We start from the raw sequence: 23,350 nt of genomic DNA on the forward strand, positions 1-23,350 counted from the left end.
TTTGACAATCGGGTTAAGGACTAAGTTAGCTAAGCGTGCTATTAAAATGTAGAACTAAGCTGTAAATTTAGACAAAGTGGTCTTAATTTCTTGGTGATCATCGAATTGATATCTCTATACTCCCGTGTTTCACGCCGCTGGGTGGCTTTTCACCCTCAATGACCAATTCATTCACTAAGCGGGACACGCTAGGAGGTAACCATGTCCATGCTCACTGAGAGTGCGGAACCAACCTATGACAGTTGCTACTCCGATAACCTTGACCAACCCACAACTTCGTCTCCACTAAAACGACTCATACAAACTCAAAACCTCGACTCACTTCAGTCCAGTAATTGAGCTCCTAGCTCGACATATAGAAAATGCCAGTGAAGGTGGCCGGGGGAGACATCAAGTGTCGGAGTACTGTTGTATAAGTCGCTCTTAGATTCTAAATATGGTCGGTGCAACCGGTGGGCGGTGGTTATGTGAGAATTGGTCGGCGAAGCTGATGGTGAGAGTGAGGAGAGAACTGGCTGGCTTGGATGTTTACATTTACAATTGTTAATGATATCCCAAAACACGTTTACTTGTAGCAATTAAACTCCAATTTTCCACACTAATAATCTCTACTTCGTTCATGTCCTTTGGTTCCTACGTAAGAGTAAAGTCACTAAGTATGAGTTTGCTCTTAGTGACTATGGTACGTCATTTTCTTGACAATGATAATTCACCAAAATTAGCATTATTATGCAACTTATTATTTTTGTAGGGAATTCATCTAATTATATTTATTCCTTTTTTATTGAGTTTCGTTATATACAATGAATTTGGGTAAACATGACTTTTTATCGAATATATGGTATCCGTATATATACGATATTGAATGAATAAAGCTGGAAAACAATGCGGGCCAGTTCGGTCTGTCTCGGCGCGACCCGCACTTTTGGGTTGCGCCAGGAGCCCAGGACCGAAGATTTCTTGCCCAGACTACCCTGACCCGGTAAAAAAAAATGTCGGCCATGGGCCACACAATAGGGAGCTAGTACAGCCCGCCTAGGGATGACAAATATGGCCCAAACCGAACCGAGACCGAACAGAACCGAACCGAAGAAACCGATCCGAACCGAAGAAACCGATCCAAACCTAACTCTTAATAATCCATACATGATCCACTATATAAAAACCCATATCCAAATCCACTATTGTAAAACCCGATCCATTCATACTACCCGATCCAATTCGATATTTTTCAAAATTTAGGCTTTATCGTACTTGAAATTTCAATTTTGTCATATAAAATGAAATTCTTATCAAGTTTTGGATCGGGTTTTGGATTATATGGTGGACCGGGAATGGATTCGAAAAAATTATAATGGATTGGATATGGATTTTTAAATTTTGGATATGGATCGGTGATCCACTAAGTTAGTGGATAGGGTTTGGATCTTGCAAAACCCGATCCATTACCATCCCGAAGCCCGCCCCCTAGTCAGTGTTGTGCCTGCTTGGGTTACAACATCACAACCTACCCCGTCCCAGCCCGGCCCGACCAAATGTCCAACCCTAAGTATGATGTGTCAAAATCACCGTATAACCACTTTTTTTTTTTTTTTTTTTTTTTTTTTTTTTTTTTTTTTTTTTAATGTGGTGTGCAATATATTGAAATATTGAATTATACTCCCTCTGTCTCGGTCTTTTGTTTATCTTTGATTTTGGCGCAAAAAATCAAGGACAAAGAAGGGGACAATTTGTGGATATTGTTATTGAATGACAAGTGGACATGAATAGATAATGTGAATGATCAAATTACCGTTCAAAAACATTTCTCATATAAAAAGGTAAACAAATGAATGAAACAACCAAATATAGAAAAGTTAAACAAATGATCGGAACTGAGGGACTATAAGTTTGTCCTATTTAAGGGTGTTCATTAAGCCGGTCATGTAACGAACGAATCAGACCAAACTTGGTATGTATGATACAAAGATATAATTATGATAAAATATTTTTACAACATATGAGCAATATCTTACCTAATCACACATGTTCGAGCTGCTCGCGAGCTTTTCGAGTCGAGCCAGCGTTTGCTCGGCTTGACTCGTTATGCTCTCCATCAGAGCCCAAACCCGAGTCGAGCTCGCACGAGCCTTACTTTGACAGAGCTTTGACTGAGCTGATCTCAAGTTGCTCGCGAGCTGTCTCGTCTCATTAACACCCCTACTTACATGCATAATATCTTGTGGAAAGCAAAATTTAATCCATGGTCCATTCGGTTTCATTTGTTTTTAGCATATGTATTATTTTTTATGAGCTTATTAAAGCTAATTATAAGTTAATGTATGTAATGTTTTCGAGTTTTATTGTAATTTTTTGAGTTTAATGTTTAAATAAATGAGCTCAGAAACTTTATAGAATTGGTGGTAGTATATTGGATATATAATCTACTTACTGTTAAAACTCCTACTTGCTTAGAAAATAAAAAAAGGTTTTGTACTTTTGTTTTATATGGCCATAAAATAAACACATAAGAGACAACATATTACATACACAAAAATGAGTTATGACCCATAATTTAGGAACCCAAATATGAACTCAAAAAAACATCAAGTTGACTAGTGTATATATGTACAACAACATGTAATATAATTATTAATCCCATGAAGAGCCATGAACTCAATGTTTTTAAGAAAATTACGTACATGATTAACAATTATTCCGTATATATATTCTGTACCTTAACACACAATGCATGTATGCATGTCAAAATTGTGAAATTTGTGGTAGATAATGCAATAAACTAGAATAATAATCTTTTATCTTTGTTCTCTAACCAATTAACAGATCAAATTTTATGATTCGTAATGTCTCATCGTGTGATAATTTTAGATGAAATCTTTTTTATACTATATAGTTTTCATTTCATCCACTTATTTGTTTGATCTTCTAGCTAGTTCCTCTTCAACTCCAATTCATTTTATTCCTTTGTTATTATTATTTTATGTAATATTGACTACTCACGTTCTACCCATTATGGTATTTGTTGGTCTAATAAATTACTTTGCATTTATCTTCACTAGCTATATTAGTTTGTGATAGGAAGATATAAGATGTTATATATAACAGATACGAGAAAGATTAACTAAAACATAAATAACAAATTAAACATGCAAAATAGATAATACGGCTTTACATGATTCACTATCGATGCATGTAATAACTGTATCTAGTGGCAGAAGGGAAAGATGTTTTATTGATTCTCAGGAATTACAGATTTTGGATTCAGATTACATAAGTTATAATAATATACATAACTGTTAGGGCAAGACAAAAATAGTATATATAGAAAACTCCTTACAACCTAATCAGAATTATGCCAAGTCCATAAACAGAACCATAATAACCCAAACAAATTATTAGGAAAACCCTAATCAGAGACCCCCATGATAGACTGATAGTCGTTCTAAGCGTCAACTAACAGATTCAAGGCATTATTCCACAAAAAAAACTTATGGAGTAACTGAGTATGGTCTTAAGACATCGAAATGATAGTATATTTCCTATCATCTACTTCAAACCGAGTCTGAGTAATTAATTTGCTCCTCTTTCCCAACACAAAGATTACAAAATTTTACTACATATTTCAACTTGTAAATTGACCTTCCTAGACAACTAACTAAGACCATCCCCAAGCAAGGTCACAAACTAGGTCGTGACCTTGTTGGGTTATGCTAATGACAATATTAAGAAGGGTTTTTTGTCAAACACAACCTTTAAAAAACTTTTTTTTCCAAACACCACCTTTAAAAAAAAAGTTTGTGAAACACAACCTTTAATAAAATTATTTTTGTTAAACACGACATTTTGGTTAGAATTTGAACACTTGCAATGGGGTGACTTACAGTCGAGGTTTGAGATAGTAAACGAGGTCGGTTTGAGGTGTTTTTAACCTCGTTGGAAAGGTGGGAGTACAAGCTTTCCAGGCGTTATCAATACGGTGGTGATAGGTGGCCTTATATTAGGTCTATTGGTGTGTAAAGTAAGGCTGATTAAGGAGTGAATTGGTGTTTTTCTTATTTGTTTTTACCTCCAATTCACTCATTGACCAACCTTACTTTACACACCAATAGACCCCACATAAGGCCGCCTATCACCACCGTATTGGTAACGCCTGGAAAGTTTGTAGTCCCACCTTTCCAAAGAGTATAAGAACACCTCAAATCGACCTCGTTTGCAACCTCAAATATTGACTTAAAGTCACTCTATTGCAAGTGTTCAAATTCTAGCCAAAATGTTGTGTTTAACAAAAAAAAAATTTATTAAAGGTTGTGTTTCACAAACTTTTTTTTTAAAGGTTGTGTTTGGAAAAAAAAGTTTTTTAAAGGTTGTGTTTGATAAAAAACCCTATTAAGAATGCTAATTTGTGACCTTGTGTTCTTAATTTGTGACCTTCTTCCATTCAAGGTCAATTTGTGACCATTGTGTTACAAATTGACCACTTTTGTGACCTTGTATGTGTAGCATTTCTATTGGTGGAAGAATTAATAAACAATAAAAAAGAGAGAAAAGTGGGGTAGAGAATGAGGGAAATGATTGGGAAATGGAAAATGATTGGGTTGATGACCTAGGTCGTGACCTTTTTTGCTTGGGAGGATAAAAGTAGGTCAAGATAAATAAAGTGGGAATAAGAGTAAAACCGAGTCGCGACCTAATTAGCGCGACCTCTGCTTGGGGATGGTCTAACAGTTACAAATATTCTAATGTTCAAGATAGCTTGAACTTGGGCCACCTATGAGTTGTCATTTGGCCTGCTATAAGGTCCCACAAAAGACTCCCAAATGATCATCAATTGTACACACACAAAAAATAATACAGTAATAATAATAATTCAATGATTAGAACAACAAAATAATATGATAATGATCTCAAATCTTTGAACATTCTCTTCAACATTATGGTATAAATATGTTAACAAACTCACTTCTTGTCATCATGCAAATTAATACAAATTCAACATTTTATTTTCTCTATTTTTCTCACAAAAAAATAAAAATAAATACACAATTTAATTCAAAGAATGCAAACAATGATGGGTTATTTTGATGGAGAATGGGAATCAATATGTAAGCTTCTTTCGGTCGAAGAACAACCCGATTTTTCATTTGATGATTTACTTGTGGGAAATAATTGCCCTAATTTTCAAACTAGCCAAAATTATGGTGAAAATTTGATGTATGAACAAGATTATTGTAATTATATGGATTCTTCTGAATCCAATGATATTTCATTGTGTTTTGATGTCCCGGTGAATGGAGAGAATGATGGGTTGTTCGGGTTAATGTTTGTCGACTCTGCTAGAAATGAAATCATTTCGACTGAAAATGTGGAGTCGAGCTTTGTTCCAATGGAGAATTATAATGTTTCTAATAACTCGAGTAACCCATCAACTCTAAGTAATGAAGTTTGTTTGAAGAGGAGGGTCGATGAAGAAGTTAGTGTGTGTCGATTGGACACTCCTAAGAAGAAGGGACGTACTTGTAAAGCTGTAAGTACTGTTACTCTTACCTTACTTCTGCTGACGGGTTTTAAACTCAGGTCATGAATATTATTTTTCATGACTTTACAAGCTAAGCTAGCTGACATCTGCATCAGCCATCAGCTAAGCTAGCTGCATCTTACTAAAAAACTTTATTTTTATGACTGGATAAACCGAATAGTAAAAATGAACTAAAATATTACGATTGTGTTGTCTACGTACCATGTATTCATGTAACATGCATCAACGACCTTATGCATTACTAATAGTAATTAATATATTTGTAGTTCAATAATGATCTTATTATTAATACATTAATATATAGTCTCTCTTGCAGTGATATGTTTACACTTCCTTTATTTTGTAAGAGGGAAATAAAGGAAGTGTAAACATATCACTGGAACGGAAGGAGTACATTTTATATACTAATAGTATAATTGAAGTAAATTTAATTTCGACGTTCTTAAAATTAACTTTTCAAAATTTGGCTTAAATTTTCAGGCTCAGAACAAAAAGAACAAGGCTCAATCAAAGGGTAAAGAAGACCCAACTCGAACTGAACCCGATGAAAAAGAGTTGGAAGTTGGAAAAGGAGCTAGCTTAGGTTGCGACAACTCTGAGGATGATTTGAATGAGACAGAGGACTCAGACTCGAGTAAATCATTGATTACCACTACAAAAGGAAAGAAAAGAGCAAGTAGAGGAGAAGCAACTGATCCTCAAAGTCTTTATGCAAGGAGGAGGAGGAGGAGAATTAATGAGAGACTTAGAATTTTACAAGGCCTTGTTCCTAATGGCACAAAGGTATGCACTAAATAATTTTACGTAAATTATAGAATAAGACTGTTTTACTGTGAGACGGGTTTTTTATTGGTTAAACACTCATTTATTACTATATAAATAAATGATTGTTTTTGTTTATAAAATGACTGTCTCACACGGTAAAATTGTTTTACACGATAATTATATTTTGTTAATGTTATTAAAGAGGGTTACCTTGGTAATTTTTGCAGGTTGATATTAGTACAATGTTGGAAGAGGCATTTAATTATGTGAAGTTTTTGCAGTTACAAATTAGGGTAAGTTGTTAAATTAAACTCTTTCATGATTATTATTATTATTTGAAATTAATTATGAGAATATTTAATTAGTAAGGTACTAATGATCGTGACATATTTAATGAGACCATACTAAATTGGGACGAAAATGATATATCGTCAAATGATCACTAACGATATAAAAAATCGTCACTGAGTAAAAGAGTCATGTAGTCGATAAAATTGTCACAATACGTTAAGGGTAAATATATAATGACGATATAAAATTTAGTTTGAGAGTAGGGTAATTTTATGAAAATTTGCGAATATTTTATGACGAATAATAATGATGGATTTTTGAATTCGTCGTTGATTTTGCAGCTCTTGAGCTCGGATGATCTATGGATGTACGCTCCGATGGCTTATAGCGGATTCGACGTCTCGGTTTATGGAGGCATGCTCCCACAAATCTACAATAGACAAATTAATTAGATTGATTTAATTAATTTCTATCTGGTTAATAATTAACCATGATGTTCAGTTTATTAATTTACTAGAGTAAAAAAAAACAGGTAAATGAGGACATTGATTGATTAATAGTCCATAATCTTTTCGTCTCAATCATTTATATTCTTTATGAAGAGTATTTTAATCAAAGGTAAATAAATGATTGAGATGGAAGGAGTATATATTATTGGATCGACGAGGCTAATTGAAGAATTGGAGAGTTTATATTTGTAGACTTCCATTCATATGTAAAGCTTGGATTTAACGATGTAATATAATTTTATGTAAATCAAAGAAAAGAAATGTAGCGACACGGTAATTATATTGCCTATATAATAGAATTTCAATATTGAATTATTAATTGCTTCCGAAATCATAAATATTTTCTACAGATGAAAATGTGGACCGATTTAAGAGAGTACGAATTTTAACATCCGAAGATTGATAAGTTCAATATCGCTAAGTTATGTAACGTCTGCTTGTTAGATAAATACCTTATTCTCTTCAACTGAAAAGTTTGAATAAATTGAACTGAATTTAATTGACCTGACTACATAGAACTCGGATAAAAAAATTGCAGTATATTTAAGAAAAAAAACTAAAAATCTATATAATCTGGTAATATAAATTCGGAATTTCGTCTTTACAAACACCTTTCAATTCAATTTAATTTAATTTACTATATATAAATTTATGTATGTAAAACATAAACAAGAAATGCCGACCATTTCTACGGTCTTTGCCTACGTAACCTACGCGTAGTATAGGGATTAATTATTTTTAGGTTATACGGATTAATTTACATGCATGATTCATGCATGCATAATATTTTTCCATTATTATTTGTTCTATTCTTGTGTTCATCACAACTACTAGTGATTAGGACAAGAATAATGTTGATTTCTCAAACTTACGTGGCTTTTTTTTCTCACTTTGGAAATTGGAATCTCCATATTGTCGCACGATCATTATTTTTGTATAATAGCATATATAGAAGTCTCCTTCTTTTCTAGTCGGTTTTACTTTGAAAATGAGGATGCATGCAAATATTACTCTCAAATTTCGATAAAATAAATTAAATAAATGGAATAAAACCCTGTTATTTTAAACTTAATTTTAACTCAGTTAGTTATATTAAATACGTAGTACTCCATAATTTAGTTCAAGTCACGGTTAACTTAACCGTAACTCACCATTATCCTTCGCTCGCTACTCAAATCTCAAACCTTCAGATTAAACTTGTCTATCTTTCACCTTCTTGATTTCTTATACGGAGTATTGTTCATGTGATCTCATATACTCATATAGTACTCGTAATATATATATACTTTTTGGATCATCGATTATCCATACAGAAACTCATATTTAATTTAAAGATTCAAGAATGAAGAATGATTTTTTTTCTTCTCATTCAACTACTACAAAATAAAGCATTATTGATGCTTTTTGTATGTGTTTTGCTAAGTCCAATAGTCCGTAGTAAGTCCTGCAATATCCATGCACATATACATTAGCTACATTCGTTTGGTACAAAGTCAAACTAAAAATTCATTAACTCAAACTAATCATAGTAACAAATTGTATAGAAGTCTCCCTTCTTTTTTAGTTGAGTTTATGTTGGAACATAAATTCTCATTTCAGACAATATTTTTAATTAAAATTGTCATTTTTTAAATATAAACATACAGATGATGACCTTTATCAAAAATATTCACATTTTATCCTTCTTAACCTAACCTGAAATGAGACTTCGTGTTGTTTGAAAATGAGAATACATGCGATACTCTCTAATATGAGTCCTGATAAAATATAAATAGAGTAGCAGTAGGTTATTTTGAACTTAATTTTAACTCGTTTTAGCTAAAAAGATTTTTAGTTTGGTCAAATCTCATTTAATTGAAAATCACTTTGCCTACTCAAAATCTTAAACTTCAAATTAAACTCGTCTGCCACCTTAATTTCTTATACTGAGTACTATTTATGCCACAGATATTAATATACACATACATATACATATACATATATACTTCTTTGATCATCGATTATCCATGAAATCGTATTTAATTTAAAGATTCAAGAATCAAGAATGACTTTATTCTCATTCAACTACTTGATCAAGAAATGATAATTTTTGTACTCATATTTTTGTTAAGTCCATAGTAGTCACATTATTGTCGTCTCTATTGGTAACAGTTGCAATATCCATGCATTAGCTACATTCGTTTGTTAAAAAGTCAAACTAAAAATTCATTAAGTCAAACTAATCATAGTAACAAACGTAGTTAAAACAACACTATATAAATTAAACAAACTAATCATGGACATAATAATGTATGTGACAACGACTTGTGTCTTCAAGTACTTTTAATCTTAGTTTACCAACCTTTTATTGGTCAGATTAGGGTTAACAAGTGCGCTTATCCTGGTTGAAAACAAAACATTTAAAAATATTAATTAAATTAGATTTTTTTAAAATTTATTTTAAGATGACGTGTTCACTCATCGAAAATCTTGGCTCTGCTATTGCAACCTATTCGACATATAGAAGAAAAACCAACATTTGCAATTAGAGGGAGCTAAAGTGCTGAACCATAGATGAAATTTTTAAGGCAATATGTAATTTACGGAAAAATACTAGAGTTTTGATTAAAAGTTTAAAAAATCATTATTTTGAGTGTTAATCAACTCATCTACCAACTCTTTGGTTCGTGGAGGATTTTAGTTATGCCTAGAGAAGACTAACACCTGCCTGACCAATTTAAGTCAATATACATTTTAGTAGAGAAGACTTTGTACTGATCATAAATAAAATGAAATTAGAGTTAGCAAGTGCGCTTGTCCTGGTTGAAAATGAAAATTTCAAAATATTAATTAAATTAGATTTTTCTAAAATTTATTTTATGATGACATGTTCACTCGTCGAAAATCTTGGCTCTGCTATTGCAACCTATTCGACATATAGAAGAAAAACCAACATTTGCAATTACAGGGAGCTAAACGATAGATGAAATTTTTAGGACAGTATGTAATTTACGGAAAAATACTAGAGTTTTGATTAAAAGTTTAAAACTTCATTATTCGGAGTTAATCAACTCTCTACCAACTCTCTAATTTGTGGAGGATGTTAATTATGTCCAGATGAGGCCAACGTACACATGCCTAACCAATTTAAGTCAATATACATTTTAGTGAATAAATAGTCACTCGACCTTTCTTAACTTGGTAGTGATCATTTACATTCATACCTAAAATTAAATATTTAAATTTTAATGTGTTATCTTTATTTCAGAATCCGCTACTGGTTCATTCCAACTCGAATTCTCAAGGCTCTCATTAGATGAACGAGTTCAATTTTGTCTTTACTATGATTAGTACGTTGTTCATGGTACTTGGCTCACAAGTAGTACAAGTATCACTACTTAAAAAAGACGATAGCAAAGATAAAAATTATTGTAATCGTCCATGATTATGGATGAGTTTCACGAATTAATGCATTAAAAATCTAAGTCAACACCGTCCAACATTCTCTCCCTATTAATATGCTCTTAATCTCTTATGTATAAATATATCCTTGTTACCCATGCCTAAATTTTTATTTAATTTTGACTATTTTTATAATTTTGCTCTTATGTACTTACAATATAATTCTACCCAATTATGTACTATAGTTATAAAATAATTTATGCATATAAATTATCGTTATCATTATATGAGATGTATAAGCATAAATGCATAATACAGACCATCTAACCACATTTTATATTCATTTTAATTTACATTAGTTTAACCTTAAATTTGTAGCTATCTTCAAATTTCTTGTGTCTCGAGTCTAGTGTAGAAAATAATCTTTGTATCTAGCCGGGTTCAAAAATTTCGCAATTACTTAGAAATTTTTATAGAATACTTAACCACTCTTTTACATATTGCTTATTCCCTTTTTATTTAACTCTTACGAAATATCATTTCCTTCATTTTCCCAAAAAACATCTTTCACAAATTATATACATTGAAAAACACAGTTAAGGTTCTGTTTGGTAAAACTAACTGAAAATGTAGCTGAAACCTGAAAAGGTAGCTGAAAACTGAAAAGCTAACTGAAATCTGATCGAAAAGGTAACTGACAAGGTAGCTGAAAATTAAGAACTGATAAGGTAGCTGATTATATAAAAAAGTGTTTGGCAAACTAACTGAAAAGGTAACTGATTTTGATGAAATGACGTAAAAGGATATAATAATTATTTAATAGTATAAATTTAAGGGTTAAAAACGGAAAATTAAATCAAATCAGGTACCTGAAATCTCAAATGCTACTATAGGTATCATTTCATTTCAGGTAGCTTATTTGGTTAAATAAGTTAGTTGCCAAACGCTTATAAAAAAATAAGGTACCTGAAATTTTGGTCAAATAAGCTACTTTGACCAAATCAGGTACCTGAAATGCCTTGCCAAACGGAGCCTTAATTTCCGTTTTTGAGATTGGAAAAAAAATAAGAAAATGGAGGAAATGTGTCGTACATTATATTACAATTAAGTATGATAATACAGTACTCCATTGATATTCATTTTTCACTTCTATACTAATTACTAATTTATCTATGTATTAAACTAAAAAAATGATCCATGCAATCTTAACAATGATTGTTGTATGACTCTTTGCATGCATTATCATCAGTGGGTGCTTTAGCTGTGTTAGTCGCACTCCTTTTTTTCAATGTCAAAATCGAAGAATTATGAAATATCAATTTAACTAAGTTATCATATTGAGGCATTAATTAAACTAACTAATCTTAATGAGATTAAATTATAACTTTTTTTTTGATTAAAAAGGGGGGGATTAACCACCTAATGATAATAATGATAATAATGAGATATTAATTATATTATTTAAACTAATAATTCATGCAACATTGACTATTATTCTTAAGAGGCAAGCTTAGTTATAGTCTCAATAAGTCTTAACTACCTCTTAAATAACAATTTAAAACAATGACTCTCACAATGTAGTATTCAATTATTCATCATACTTGTAATTCTAATCACTTCTACTAGCGGTGAATGGGTTATAACTTATAATGAGCCAAGCTCAAGCTTGACCTTGCAGCTTCTGCTCACAAAATAAAACTCGAGCTCGAACTCACCCGAGCTTGAAAATATTGAGCTCATTATGTATTGGCGAGCTTTAATGTGAGCTCGGACTAACTTTAAGCTCAATTTGAATCTATATATAATTGTTAACTTATAATTTTTTTTTTCTTTCAATATTTTTAATAACATTATTCCAAAGATATTATAAAAATATAGAGCAGATCAATGAAAACACTTGAAATTATATACAAAGTTATAATCATGATTAATATTTAGGTTTTTCTACTACGTGGTATCCCTGTATTTTTTTTGAATTCTACGTGGTACCCTTAGGATTTTAAAAACATCGGTGATATCTCTAAACTTGGTAAAATGTTCTTAAAATACCCAAGCTACTAAAAATCAAGTTTTTAAACAGTTAAATTTTGTATAGAAAACATGTTTACGATTGAGTAAATGATATTTATGTTAATGACATGACAAATTATTGCCAAAAAATCAATCAAAAATGCGTAAACTAAACATTTAAATGAGGTGGATAAGAGCATTTCCGGTATTTTAAGATGTTTTCATTAAGTTTAGGGGTACCACGGATGTTTTTAAAAAACGAGGGGTACCACGTGGAATTCGAAAAAATACAAGGGTACCATGTAGAAAAACCCTTAATATTTATATAAAATAAGTCCAAATATTACCTGATCACACAAGTTCGAGCGGCTCGCGAACTTTTGGAGCCGAGCGGACATTAGCTCAGCTTGAATCGTTAAGTTATCGAGTCGAGCCCGAGCTCGAGCCAGGCTTTGGCCAAGCCGAGCCCGAACAGCTCGCGGCCTGTCTCATCTCATTATCACCTTTAATTTCTACGCATCTAGCTAACGGAAAATGATATCAACCTTCTTCGTTGGGTCTTCTCTACAACCTTCTCCTCTAATAAACGATTAAAATAACGTTTATTTTGCCCACTTCTTTGACATATGTCTAAAAAATAACTAGTATTAACTAGTATAAAGCCCGTGCGAATGCACGGTATTTTAGATTGTTGTGTGTAAAGAACTGAACAATTAGAGCTAATAATAATAATATATAAATGAACTTTGAATTTTATTTTTAATTATCTACAACTATTAATGTGTAAAAATACTAAGAATTAAAATAGAACGAATTTTACATTTTTACTCAAAATAAGTTTATGATTAAAAAAATAAGATTTTTAGTTTAATTACAAAAACTTATGCTTATTTTTATGCATTTGAAACATATAACTATTTTTATAATTTTTGTTACAATATACGGAGTAACAATTTAAACGGTGTAAAAAATTTAAAGAATAAAAAAGTGAAAAGCACACACTGATTTTAATAATATGAGTAAAATATGCATACGTTTTAAATATAAAATTTACGATATTTAAGATACATATTTTGGACTAATGAGATAATGATGAATAAAATACATTTGGCCCAACTATAAAAGTTGCGGTGTTTGTTAAGATACTATGACATATATAAAAGTCATATATTAGGTCCAATACGTATCTAGATAAAGTTAGGCCCAATTTCTAGCTAAAAGAATTTAGGCGGGAAAATTTTCAGTTTTCTTATTCTTTTAGTATAAGGGGGATTAATACTCTATAAACCAATGTGAAATTTCAAAAACTGCATTATTTAAGGTAATAATGGACGATATTTAAGGTATTCGATAAGTTATAAATCTAAGGACCCGAAAAGGCCATTTAAGCCCTAAAGCCCAATCCAATCCATTTGGGTTGGATTTGGGCTAAAAAGAGCCCCACACATGACACATGTAGCATGGTCCAGCCCAACTCACATAAACGGGCTGTATTTTGGGTATTAGCCCCGGCCATAATCACCTCTAGGCTCTAGGCACTTTGTCACTTTGGGGGTAGCATGGCAATGTATATCTCGTCTATGAAACCAACCTTCTTAGATCTTCTTCAGTTATTTATGGGCAATATAACAAATTCCAATTTTCTTATTAATTAATTTGGATGTGCGATGAAATGGTACACATACACCCGATAAACATAGTATTTTCTCGACATGGGATAGGAACTTGGATGGATAACGCACGCCTGGCTTCTTACAACTGAACTTTGTTAATGCATTTCAGGTACCTTATTTGGTCAAAGTAGCTTATTTGACCAAAATTTCACGTACCTTACTTTTCTCTCGATAAGTTACTAACTGGTTTCGTAAGATGTTCGCCCCCATTTTTTTGTAAGGTCAGGCCTGTATCAATCACTTCAGAAGATTCATTTGGAAACGCATCAGGATAAGTAGCCGCAACCTTAGCTTTCATGCTCCTTAGTTTGAGAAATATATGATCAAGGTCTGTCTTCATTGTTTTCAAAATCCGGGTGTTTTTCGTGAAGTCTGCAATGACATCAGTGAAACAATCTTCGGAATGTTCGTTGAAATGAGATAGTACTGCATTGCTGTCCTGCAATCTTCCCAGAATTAGGTGTTGTGTTTGCTTCAGCTTCTCGATAGCTTCCTTATTTACAAGAGACTTCATTTCATTAGAAATTTCATTGGACGCGGCCTGTATTGCATCCTTCTCTGACTCTCCCATCTCCGAACTTAAAAACCACCAAATGATAACTGCGCGAGAATTTGCTAAGCCTAAGTCCATATTAGCGAATGTTTTGATCACACATTCACACAGTCAAGGTAATCGGACTAAAATATACCCGAGAATAGGCAGGTCAGGGCGTAGAATGCCCCGGCAAACCAGGAACAGGACTGACATTAAGCCAGAAACAGATCCTGACCGATTTTCAGTTTAACATTCTTTCGAAACAGCATTCTACTCTCACTTTATTCCAATTTCAATGTGATAGCAAAATGACTTGGTAGAATTTCTATTCTACTCGTATCATCAAATACGAGTTTGTTAATCCAATTAGCATCACAGGTTTCAGTACTAGTTAGTCAGAAACAACTTCTTTTTGTTTTCAAGACATGAGGGTAAGGCTACCTACATCTAGACCTGGCAAACGGGTTAATCGGGTCTGGTTAGTTCGGGTCTCTCATTGATTTCGGGTTAATTCGGGTCGGGTCAGGGAATTTTGGGTTTGTTTCGGGTTGTTCGGGTCGGGTCATTTTCGGGTCAACGAATGAGAGAAAAATCATTTCAGTTTTTTCCGTTCAATGATAATTATGTTTTGTCGGGTCATTTTCGGGTCTGGTCAATTCGGGTTGCGGGTCATATTCGGGTAAAGTAGTTCGGGTCTCGGGTCGGTCATTTCAGGTCGGGTTGCTTTTGTCAGATCTACCTACATCCGACCATGGCAAAACTACTTAGGGGCTAGCAGGGAAGGTCGCCTCGTGGAAGTTCCCTATATTGCATTACCATTTGGTCCACCTAAATATTTTTAACTTCGTAACTAAAAATCATGGTTCCGCCACTAATACTAAAACTCAATTTATTCTTGGGTCTAATACCAAGGAATCAACAATCCAAATAGAAAACAATAAGAAGTAAATTTTTTTAAAAAAAATGGGCATAAAATTCATAAGAACTTACAATAAAAAGTGGATCGGAAGCAATAAACTGATGAACATTCACTCAAGACTCAACCAATTGGGTTTCTGAGGTCGATGATATGTGGGTTTGAGTCGGAAGTCTGTACCAGTATGGTTCAAGTTGATTTTTTTTAGCTACGGACTAGTGGGTTTGGGATGGGCCTTCGTAACGCTTTGAAAATGTTGTCTCTATATCGATGGGTTAAATGGACAGGATGACTCGTGAATATTATTTTCTAAAGTAGGGGTTGAATTGGAGGATTCAATTTGAACAAAATTCTACCAAATAATGTTCAAGATTAATCTAAACTCGAATCAAAAGAGATGAGATACATTTATTCATAAATACCTCTCATCACATATAACTTTTTAGAATTTTTCTACTCGATACCTTCGTCGTTTTTCATATTCGTAGAAACATCAACATTACCGTTACGGCAACACTTCTAGTGAATGTTAATGTTACTCCTACGAAAGATAAGGTGTTTCACGTTAGCAGTGAGCCCACTACACTAGACCACTTACTCACTTAGTCGCCACCGAAACCTACTAAACTAACCACCTCAAACCCATAACTAAAAAATTCACAAAAACTAACCCATAACTAAAAAAAACAAAAAAAAATCACAAATCCCCCAATTTCCACCTACTATATAAGCAAATTATATAAATATCGATTTTTCTAAAATGTATCCTGAATCAAAAACCCGACTTCTTATTAATTCCGAATCGACTTCAAAATTGTTGTGGAGCGATCAACGAAAGACGAGACTTCTTCAAAGGATGCGGACTTTCAACCTCTTCATCCCTAGAATTGACAAAGGATTGATAATTTCTTGATTTCAAAAAGTCAACGGACAAAAACTCGGGCAACGCGGGCATGTTCAAGTCAAAGTTCCGCTGTGCGGAAGCGGAACTTTGACTCATACTTACCGACGACCCTATCCCTTCTGATGCCGTCACAACACCGCTACCGCTTCCGCTTTTCGCCGCACCGCCTCCTATAACCCCTTCGTAATGACACCGCTTATGTCCTCCCAACGCTTGGCCGGTCGGAAACCGCTTGTGGCATATCGAACACTCGTGACTCTTCCCGCCACCGGTGACGGTGGCTACGGCGGTGGTCGCGGCGGCGGAAGCGGTGGTTGTGGCGGTGACGGTGGTGGTTTTGTCGTCGTCGGTCGCCGGCCGGCGGTGGCTGGCCTTGTGACCGCCGAGAGCTTGGTACGACCCGAACCCTTTTCCGCAAACCGAACACTTGTACGCGGCGGCGGTCGCGGTGGTGGTTGCGGCGGCGGTGGTGGTGGTAGAGGTGGTGGAGCCTTGAGCAAGCATAAGTAAGCAGAAGGCAAGATACTCTTCTTCGGTCACGGCGGTGTCAGTGACGGTGGAGGAAGACGAGGCGGTTTCTTGACGAGGACGCTTTGACCGTTTCTTCTTAACCCAATGGTCGAGCGACTTTTGATTATTGAGTCGGGTCGATTCAGGTTCGAATAATGGTGCATGGGTCATGGTGTGTGGTGTTGTTGGTGAGTTTAATGCTTCTAGTGCCATTGCAAGTATTGACAATACTCTTTGTTCTATAACTCTTGATTACTCGTAGTAGTAGCAGCAGCAGTAGCAGTAGTAACAGTTGTTTTCGACACGATTAGAAAAAGAATGAATTGAGTGGATTTTGGTTTTGGTTTTGATTTTGGTGGTTCTAATTTTTTAGAATTCGCCTTAGCAGTAGCAGTAGTAGTAGTTGTTGTTCGAAGAATGAATTGAGTGAGTTGGGTACGAGTGAAGGAGGTATATATAAGGAGACGGGAATTTGGAGATTTGGTTAAGAAAAGGGAAGGTAACGGAAGTTGCGTGACAAGTGGTGAGAAAGTAGCCAACTTAATAATAATGAATATATTTTGAAGGGATTTTTTAAGTGTCTTTTGGGTAGAATATTAGGGAAAGAAGGGTGGAAGTGTTCTAATTGAGTTGGGACATGTTGTGTTGTTGTATGTGAGTGAGCTAAGAATAGTGTGAAGGGAAAGTAGTAGGAAAGAGTGTGGGAGTGTGTGGGTGTGGAATGGTGGTGATATAGTTGAACACGTTTAGGAAAATAGACTAGATTAAGTAAGTGGTGTTGGTTGATGATGCATGAATGCATGGTGGCTTGCTTCTAATGTTTATCCTATGTATTTTCAAAGATATTTAATTACTCGGTTTTTTCTAATATGTACTCCGTATTTGTTAAATAAAATAATCGGTTATTCTAATATATTGCCTGTAATTGATCACCAATATGAAAACCACATACTCGACAGTTAACTACTCTTAAGTAATTCATGTGAATTTTTGGAATTTGTTTGGTGAATGACCTGATAATTTATTTATTTATTTATAATTTCAAATTAATAAGTGATAAAGTGAGTAGGTAACCAATTTATACCGTCTCTAAATTCATTGTAAATTATCACTTCACCAATTTTGACCATAGAACCTTCACACACACATGTACATAATCAACTTGAATTTTTATAATTTATCATAGAAATTTCTAATCCTTGTGTTTACATTAATGGTCAACCTCTTTTACTTGGAAGATAAGAACTAATCAAGGTTTAAGATAATCCTAATAAAGTAAAGATGGTATTATCGAGTGATACGAAATCTCGATCAGTAAGTCAATATTACCCCTCAATTACATTGTATTGTACATAAAGATGATATCAAATCTCGATACCATCCCGATCACTGTCCCTATAGTAGTAAAGATGGTATTACCGAATGGTACAGAATCTCAGTAAGCCAATATCACCTCTTAAATACACAGTACAGGCGCATAGCCATATAACGGTAATATTAAATCTCGATACCATCCAGTAACGTCCGATCACTATCCGTATATTAGTGGACTAGTAGACTAGTAGTGTGTAGGAGGTACTAACTAAGCAATTTACTTGAGGGGCAAGTAGAGAGTATTTTGAGACTTTTCTTGATGGCCAAGGTCGGTCAATGATACAAAGAATGACCCCACAAAACGAAGTAAAGGTACAACAAAATGTGAGTATACATGAACTTGGTATTTTAGTACATTAGAATGGACTGACCATTTCCAAGTCAATAATTAGGTACTTTATACAATTATACCCTAAACGCGTTCCCCCAAAAATTATAAGAAAGCCGCCATTTGCATTAGTCCAGGGGTATTTTCGTCATTTTTGTTGTTGATTGTTCATGTGTTTTAAGCAACAACAGTTCATTATATGCCGCCTTTTGCCTTGTACTTTTAGCTGACCTTGTTCCAAGTATCTATCTATCTGTTTAGTATACTTCCAGAAATAAAGGCAAAATGAGAATATTCCAACCTTGTAAATTACGACAATTTCATGCAATTTTTATTGTAAGGTTATAAATTTTTGGCTCAAAAGCTTTTAAGTTTTAACATGCATATATTAATATTAACCTAGTTATATTTAAATTTTATTATAGAACACGACGAAGTGAAATACTTTTTTTTACTTAATCAACTCGATTTATATCATTTCAATTCAATTTTGTTATTTTCTTTAGTCTAATTCTGTTTATATCATTCCAATTCTATTTTGTTACTGTATTTTTTGGTTCAGTTTTTGTGCAAAAAGACAAAACTTATACATTATTCCTAGTATCTGAAAATAGACTTTAGTCTTTAGTTATTAGGCACACGTTAGAAAAAAATATTTTAATTAATATAAAAATTCATTTTGATTAGTAGTGTTTGTAATATCTAGTGACTAGTACACTAATTTGCTAATAATAAGAAATCTATGTTACCGGTATACAGTGACGGAGCTAGGGGCTAGTACAGACAGCTGCATGCGCTGAACAATGAAGAAATGAAAGTTTTTAGTTGAATTTTCGATTTTTTTCCTAGCTTACATTAGTAATTCGTCCAACTGAAATTTCTTATTTTAGCTTAGTTCGATTTCTATTTAATGGATTTGCAAAATATCCTAACACAATATCATTTTGTTTGTAGGTTGATTTTGATTAGTCTATGTTGTAGGTAGCAGTTAATAGATCCTACAACCAGTTGGTACCCAGTTGTATGCTCTAGAATCCAAGCTATATAATAAAGTTTTCGAGTTTTGTTTTAAAGAAGTCGAGTTATAGCATAAAATTTATGAACTTACTCACTTAAATATAAAAAAAATTAACTTTAAAAAAGCTCAAAAAAAATACACATAAGCTCGATAAGATATAACTTGGTTATATGATGTTATTGTACCACCAGAGGTATAATGTTATTTCTGGTGTGGTGTATGTAGCCATAGGAGTAGTATTTACTATTTAGTGGGAGTGGTAAGCTAAATTGACTTATGAAGGTGTGGAAGAGTAAGAGCAATTAGGAGACTTTGGACCTGCCTAATAATATGACCACATGATATATTATATAGTTTAATTAATTTATTAATTAGGCGTTTAATAAGCACAGTCCATATTGTGGTAGTTGATCAATTGTTTGGCAAACAAACCAACTTGGACTTCAACTTGCCAACTCCTCCAACTGTTTTCTGCTCTTTTTTCTTTTTTCTTTATATATCTTTCTGTTATTATTGGTTATAATGTTGACATCATTAGTGGATAACTGCTGACGATTTCAATAAACAGTAAACAATGCAAAGTAGGGTGCAATATTTCTTGATCGACATACTTTCTTCCCTTCATACCACATTGATATGGGATATGAGAGTATAGTGGCGGAACTTGGATTTAAGGTTTACCTAGCAGAAAATTCAAATGCGGTGAACAAGTAATGTTATTGAATAAATTTGAAACTTTTAACTCCCACTAAATCCGACACTGTGAGAGTATGAGGTGATCACTATATTTGGGAGAAATAGGAACATACATCGGATGTACTACCTCAGACCTTATTAGTTTTTGAGCTTATGTGTATTTTTCCCGAGCTTTTTAAAGTTTATAAGTTACATTTTAATTTTTTGCCTTCAAAACTCAAATTTAACTGAGTTTATATGTAATATTTTTGAGTTATATTGTAATTTTTTGAGCGTAATGTCTAATTGAATGAACTCATAAACTTTAAAACAAAACTCGAAAACTTTATTATAATACTCAAAAACTAAGCAATTGGTGGTAATACATCGGATGTATAATCCAATTACTGCTAGATTTGGTAAATTGATCAATCAGTGGTCTGTAGTAGGTTGGGTTAATTAGTTTGGGTCAGGAAAATTTTGGGTTTGCAATAACTTCGGGTGGGTTGAACCGGCTCAATACCTCAATTATTATCATGTTATTTAAGGATAATTATTAGAGTACAATAATAAATATATGGGCCGGCTCATACTGGGTTGGGTTAAATTCTGGTCCTCAATTCTAGTATCGGGCATTCAAGTCAAGTACAAATCGGATTATTCGGACCGTCATTCAGATCGACTCAATTTTGACCGATTGCCTAACTTAGAAATATCAGTCTAGTGAATATTTCACTGAAGTCGGGAACTAAATAATGCATGGTATACCCTTCTGATTAAGAAAGCGAATACGTATATTCTTTAACCAAAAATAATAATATGACATTTTTTTTCTCTCTTTATAGTTATTCTTTTTGTGATATTTATCCACCGTAGGAGATGGAGATGGAGATTCAATTGAAAGTTTTATAAACGTGTCATCAAAGTCGGCAAATTAGACCGACTTTTCTACGCAATAACCTACAATAGATACTATTCCATGTATATATATATATATATATATTCATAGTTATCCAATTTTAATTTCTTTATTTGTATATAGTAGTAATTGCATGTTTTTCTTGCTAGTTTTGGTATTTTGGACAACACATTATGTGCCGTTTTGGTTCACTTTGCAAAGTTTGTAGAAGATGTGAGAAACATCCTTTGTTTGCCACGTAATGGCATTCGTCAAGTTAGTGAACCTAACTTAGCTAACACTTTTCTACAAGACAGTGGACACGTAATATATGTTTATTCCTCCGTCGCATTTATTTATTTACATTCTATTATACCGTTTATAAAAAAATAAAAAAGCTAAATAAATGAATAATTTGGAGGAGTGTTATTTACATATAAATAGTAAATGAATCAAATATAAACGTTACTATTTTACAGTTAATAGACTATACAACTAGTGGCGGTGTAGAATCTGAGTTTTGCATTAAAAATTTTGAGTTTTGTTTTAAAACATTTGAGTTATATCATAAAGTTTATGAACACGTCCATTAAGTATAAAAAAATAAACTTTAAGAAAACTCAATAAAATTACAAATAAATTCAGTTAGATATATGTTGGTTGTACAGGTTGTAGAATAGTATTTGTGACTATTTGAAGATCGTTGAATGGTAATACTTTACAAATTAGATGATTTTCCATCAATTGAAGATAGTCATGATATGATTAAATGTATAAATAGATTGAAAGTATGAGTTACACCGACAAAGTGCAATATCATAGCTAACTACCCTTGAATCTTGATAACGACTTAAAATTAAAGATTTGAGTTAGGGTGTTACATGAAAATATGCATAATGCATGTCAGCACGTGTATAATGATTTTATTTGAAATTTTTTGTTATTCCTTAGTTAAATGGCCCAAGTTGTAATGGGCCATGTAGTAATGTTAGTACTCTTGAGTTATACACAAAGGTTGAAAAACGAAACCCATTCTCTCTCGTTGTGGGCCACAAAGATTTGGGCTTTATGTTGGGCCAAACTAGGAATTTAAAGGGCATACTAAATAACGTCGACACATTATTGAATTTCCAACTTTTCACTCTCATAACGTTCCACTTTACACTTTCTCTAACCTTTTTCTAAATTAAATTTAAATTAGAAATTTCAAAAAAAGGCGGGTTTAAAAAAAAAACTGTGTGTTTGTGTGCTCTGCTCCCTTTTCCCAACATCTGGTATCAGAGCCACAGGTTCTAAGGCCTCGCGATTGTACTTTAGTTATCACTCAACAATTCTCAGATTAATAATTAGACGGTTTTAAACATGACGACAACGTAATCAAGAAATCGTTTTGCTACGAGTTTTGCAATTTCTAATTAAGACGGTTTTCATTATGTCAACCAATGAGCTAAACAACGACGACGTTAATTAGTAATATTTAATTGTTATTTAACGACATTTAAAAGATGGAACCTTTAAAAAAACGGTGCTCACGTCCAAGCCTGGGCTTGGACATGCTCTAAACGGACGTGAATGGTGCACGTCCAGCCCTATGGTTAAGCGTGAGCACTTAGCCCTAGGCTTGGACGTGAATAGTGCACATCCAAGCCTTGGGCTGGATGTGGGGTGCTCACGTCTGACCCTAGGGTTGGTCCATGTCTGGCCCTCTTTCATCTTTTATTTTTTATTAAATTATAATATGACGTTTACCAAACAGACATAACCTATGTTACTTTGATTCTACTTATTTTCTCGCATACCATTGTCCACTCGACAATTGGAGATGCATCTGACAACTAAGCACCTCATTTTAAGCCAATATAAACAAATTTTCTATCAGAAAAGTCGAGTCTATTTTTCAATCTTACAAACATCCATTTCGATTCCTTCTAAACGAGTCTGAATAACATGGTTCATAACTATACCATCAACAATAATATCTCACTTATCTTGGACAATTGTGGAACAAGACTAGAAAAGTACAAACA

The 23,350-nt window shown here is 33.3% G+C and overlaps 3 protein-coding genes across 3 annotated transcripts; 1 reads left to right on the top strand and 2 right to left on the bottom strand.

Annotated features, from left to right (window-relative positions):
• The first annotated feature begins 5,068 nt into the window (after nt 1–5,068).
• LOC141606956 (uncharacterized) lies at nt 5,069–7,044 on the top strand. The gene is made up of 4 exons (XM_074426337.1): nt 5,069–5,524; nt 6,017–6,319; nt 6,529–6,594; nt 6,934–7,044. The coding sequence occupies exons 1-4, from the start codon at nt 5,069–5,071 to the stop codon at nt 7,042–7,044; spliced, it is 936 nt and encodes a 311-aa protein (XP_074282438.1).
• A 7,278-nt stretch (nt 7,045–14,322) lies between these two features.
• Nucleotides 14,323–14,796, bottom strand: LOC141606957 (kxDL motif-containing protein LO9-177-like). Its single transcript, XM_074426338.1, has one exon. It carries the CDS (start codon nt 14,794–14,796, stop codon nt 14,323–14,325), a length of 474 nt encoding a protein of 157 aa, XP_074282439.1.
• Nucleotides 14,797–15,959: 1,163 nt separating this feature from the next.
• On the bottom strand, nt 15,960–17,728 carry LOC141604681 (zinc finger protein AZF1). The gene has a single exon (XM_074423133.1). The coding sequence runs from the start codon at nt 17,241–17,243 to the stop codon at nt 16,425–16,427; it is 819 nt and encodes a 272-aa protein (XP_074279234.1). The 5' UTR covers nt 17,244–17,728; the 3' UTR covers nt 15,960–16,424.
• Nucleotides 17,729–23,350: the final 5,622 nt, after the last annotated feature.

The sequence above is a fragment of the Silene latifolia genome, chromosome 10, assembly GCF_048544455.1.
Source record: "Silene latifolia isolate original U9 population chromosome 10, ASM4854445v1, whole genome shotgun sequence".
Classification (NCBI taxonomy): Eukaryota; Viridiplantae; Streptophyta; class Magnoliopsida; order Caryophyllales; family Caryophyllaceae; genus Silene; species Silene latifolia.

Excerpts from the sequence above, each read along its gene's own strand:
- LOC141604681 (XM_074423133.1), bottom strand. The coding sequence starts at position 17,243 with ATGGCACTAGAAGCATTAAACTCACCAACAACACCACACACCATGACC.
- LOC141606956 (XM_074426337.1), top strand. The coding sequence starts at position 5,069 with ATGGGTTATTTTGATGGAGAATGGGAATCAATATGTAAGCTTCTTTCG. Across the intron at positions 5,525-6,016 it reads AGGGACGTACTTGTAAAGCT|GCTCAGAACAAAAAGAACAA; the intron begins GTAAGTACTGTT and ends TTAAATTTTCAG. Across the intron at positions 6,595-6,933 it reads TTTTGCAGTTACAAATTAGG|CTCTTGAGCTCGGATGATCT; the intron begins GTAAGTTGTTAA and ends TTGATTTTGCAG.
- LOC141606957 (XM_074426338.1), bottom strand. The coding sequence starts at position 14,796 with ATGGACTTAGGCTTAGCAAATTCTCGCGCAGTTATCATTTGGTGGTTT.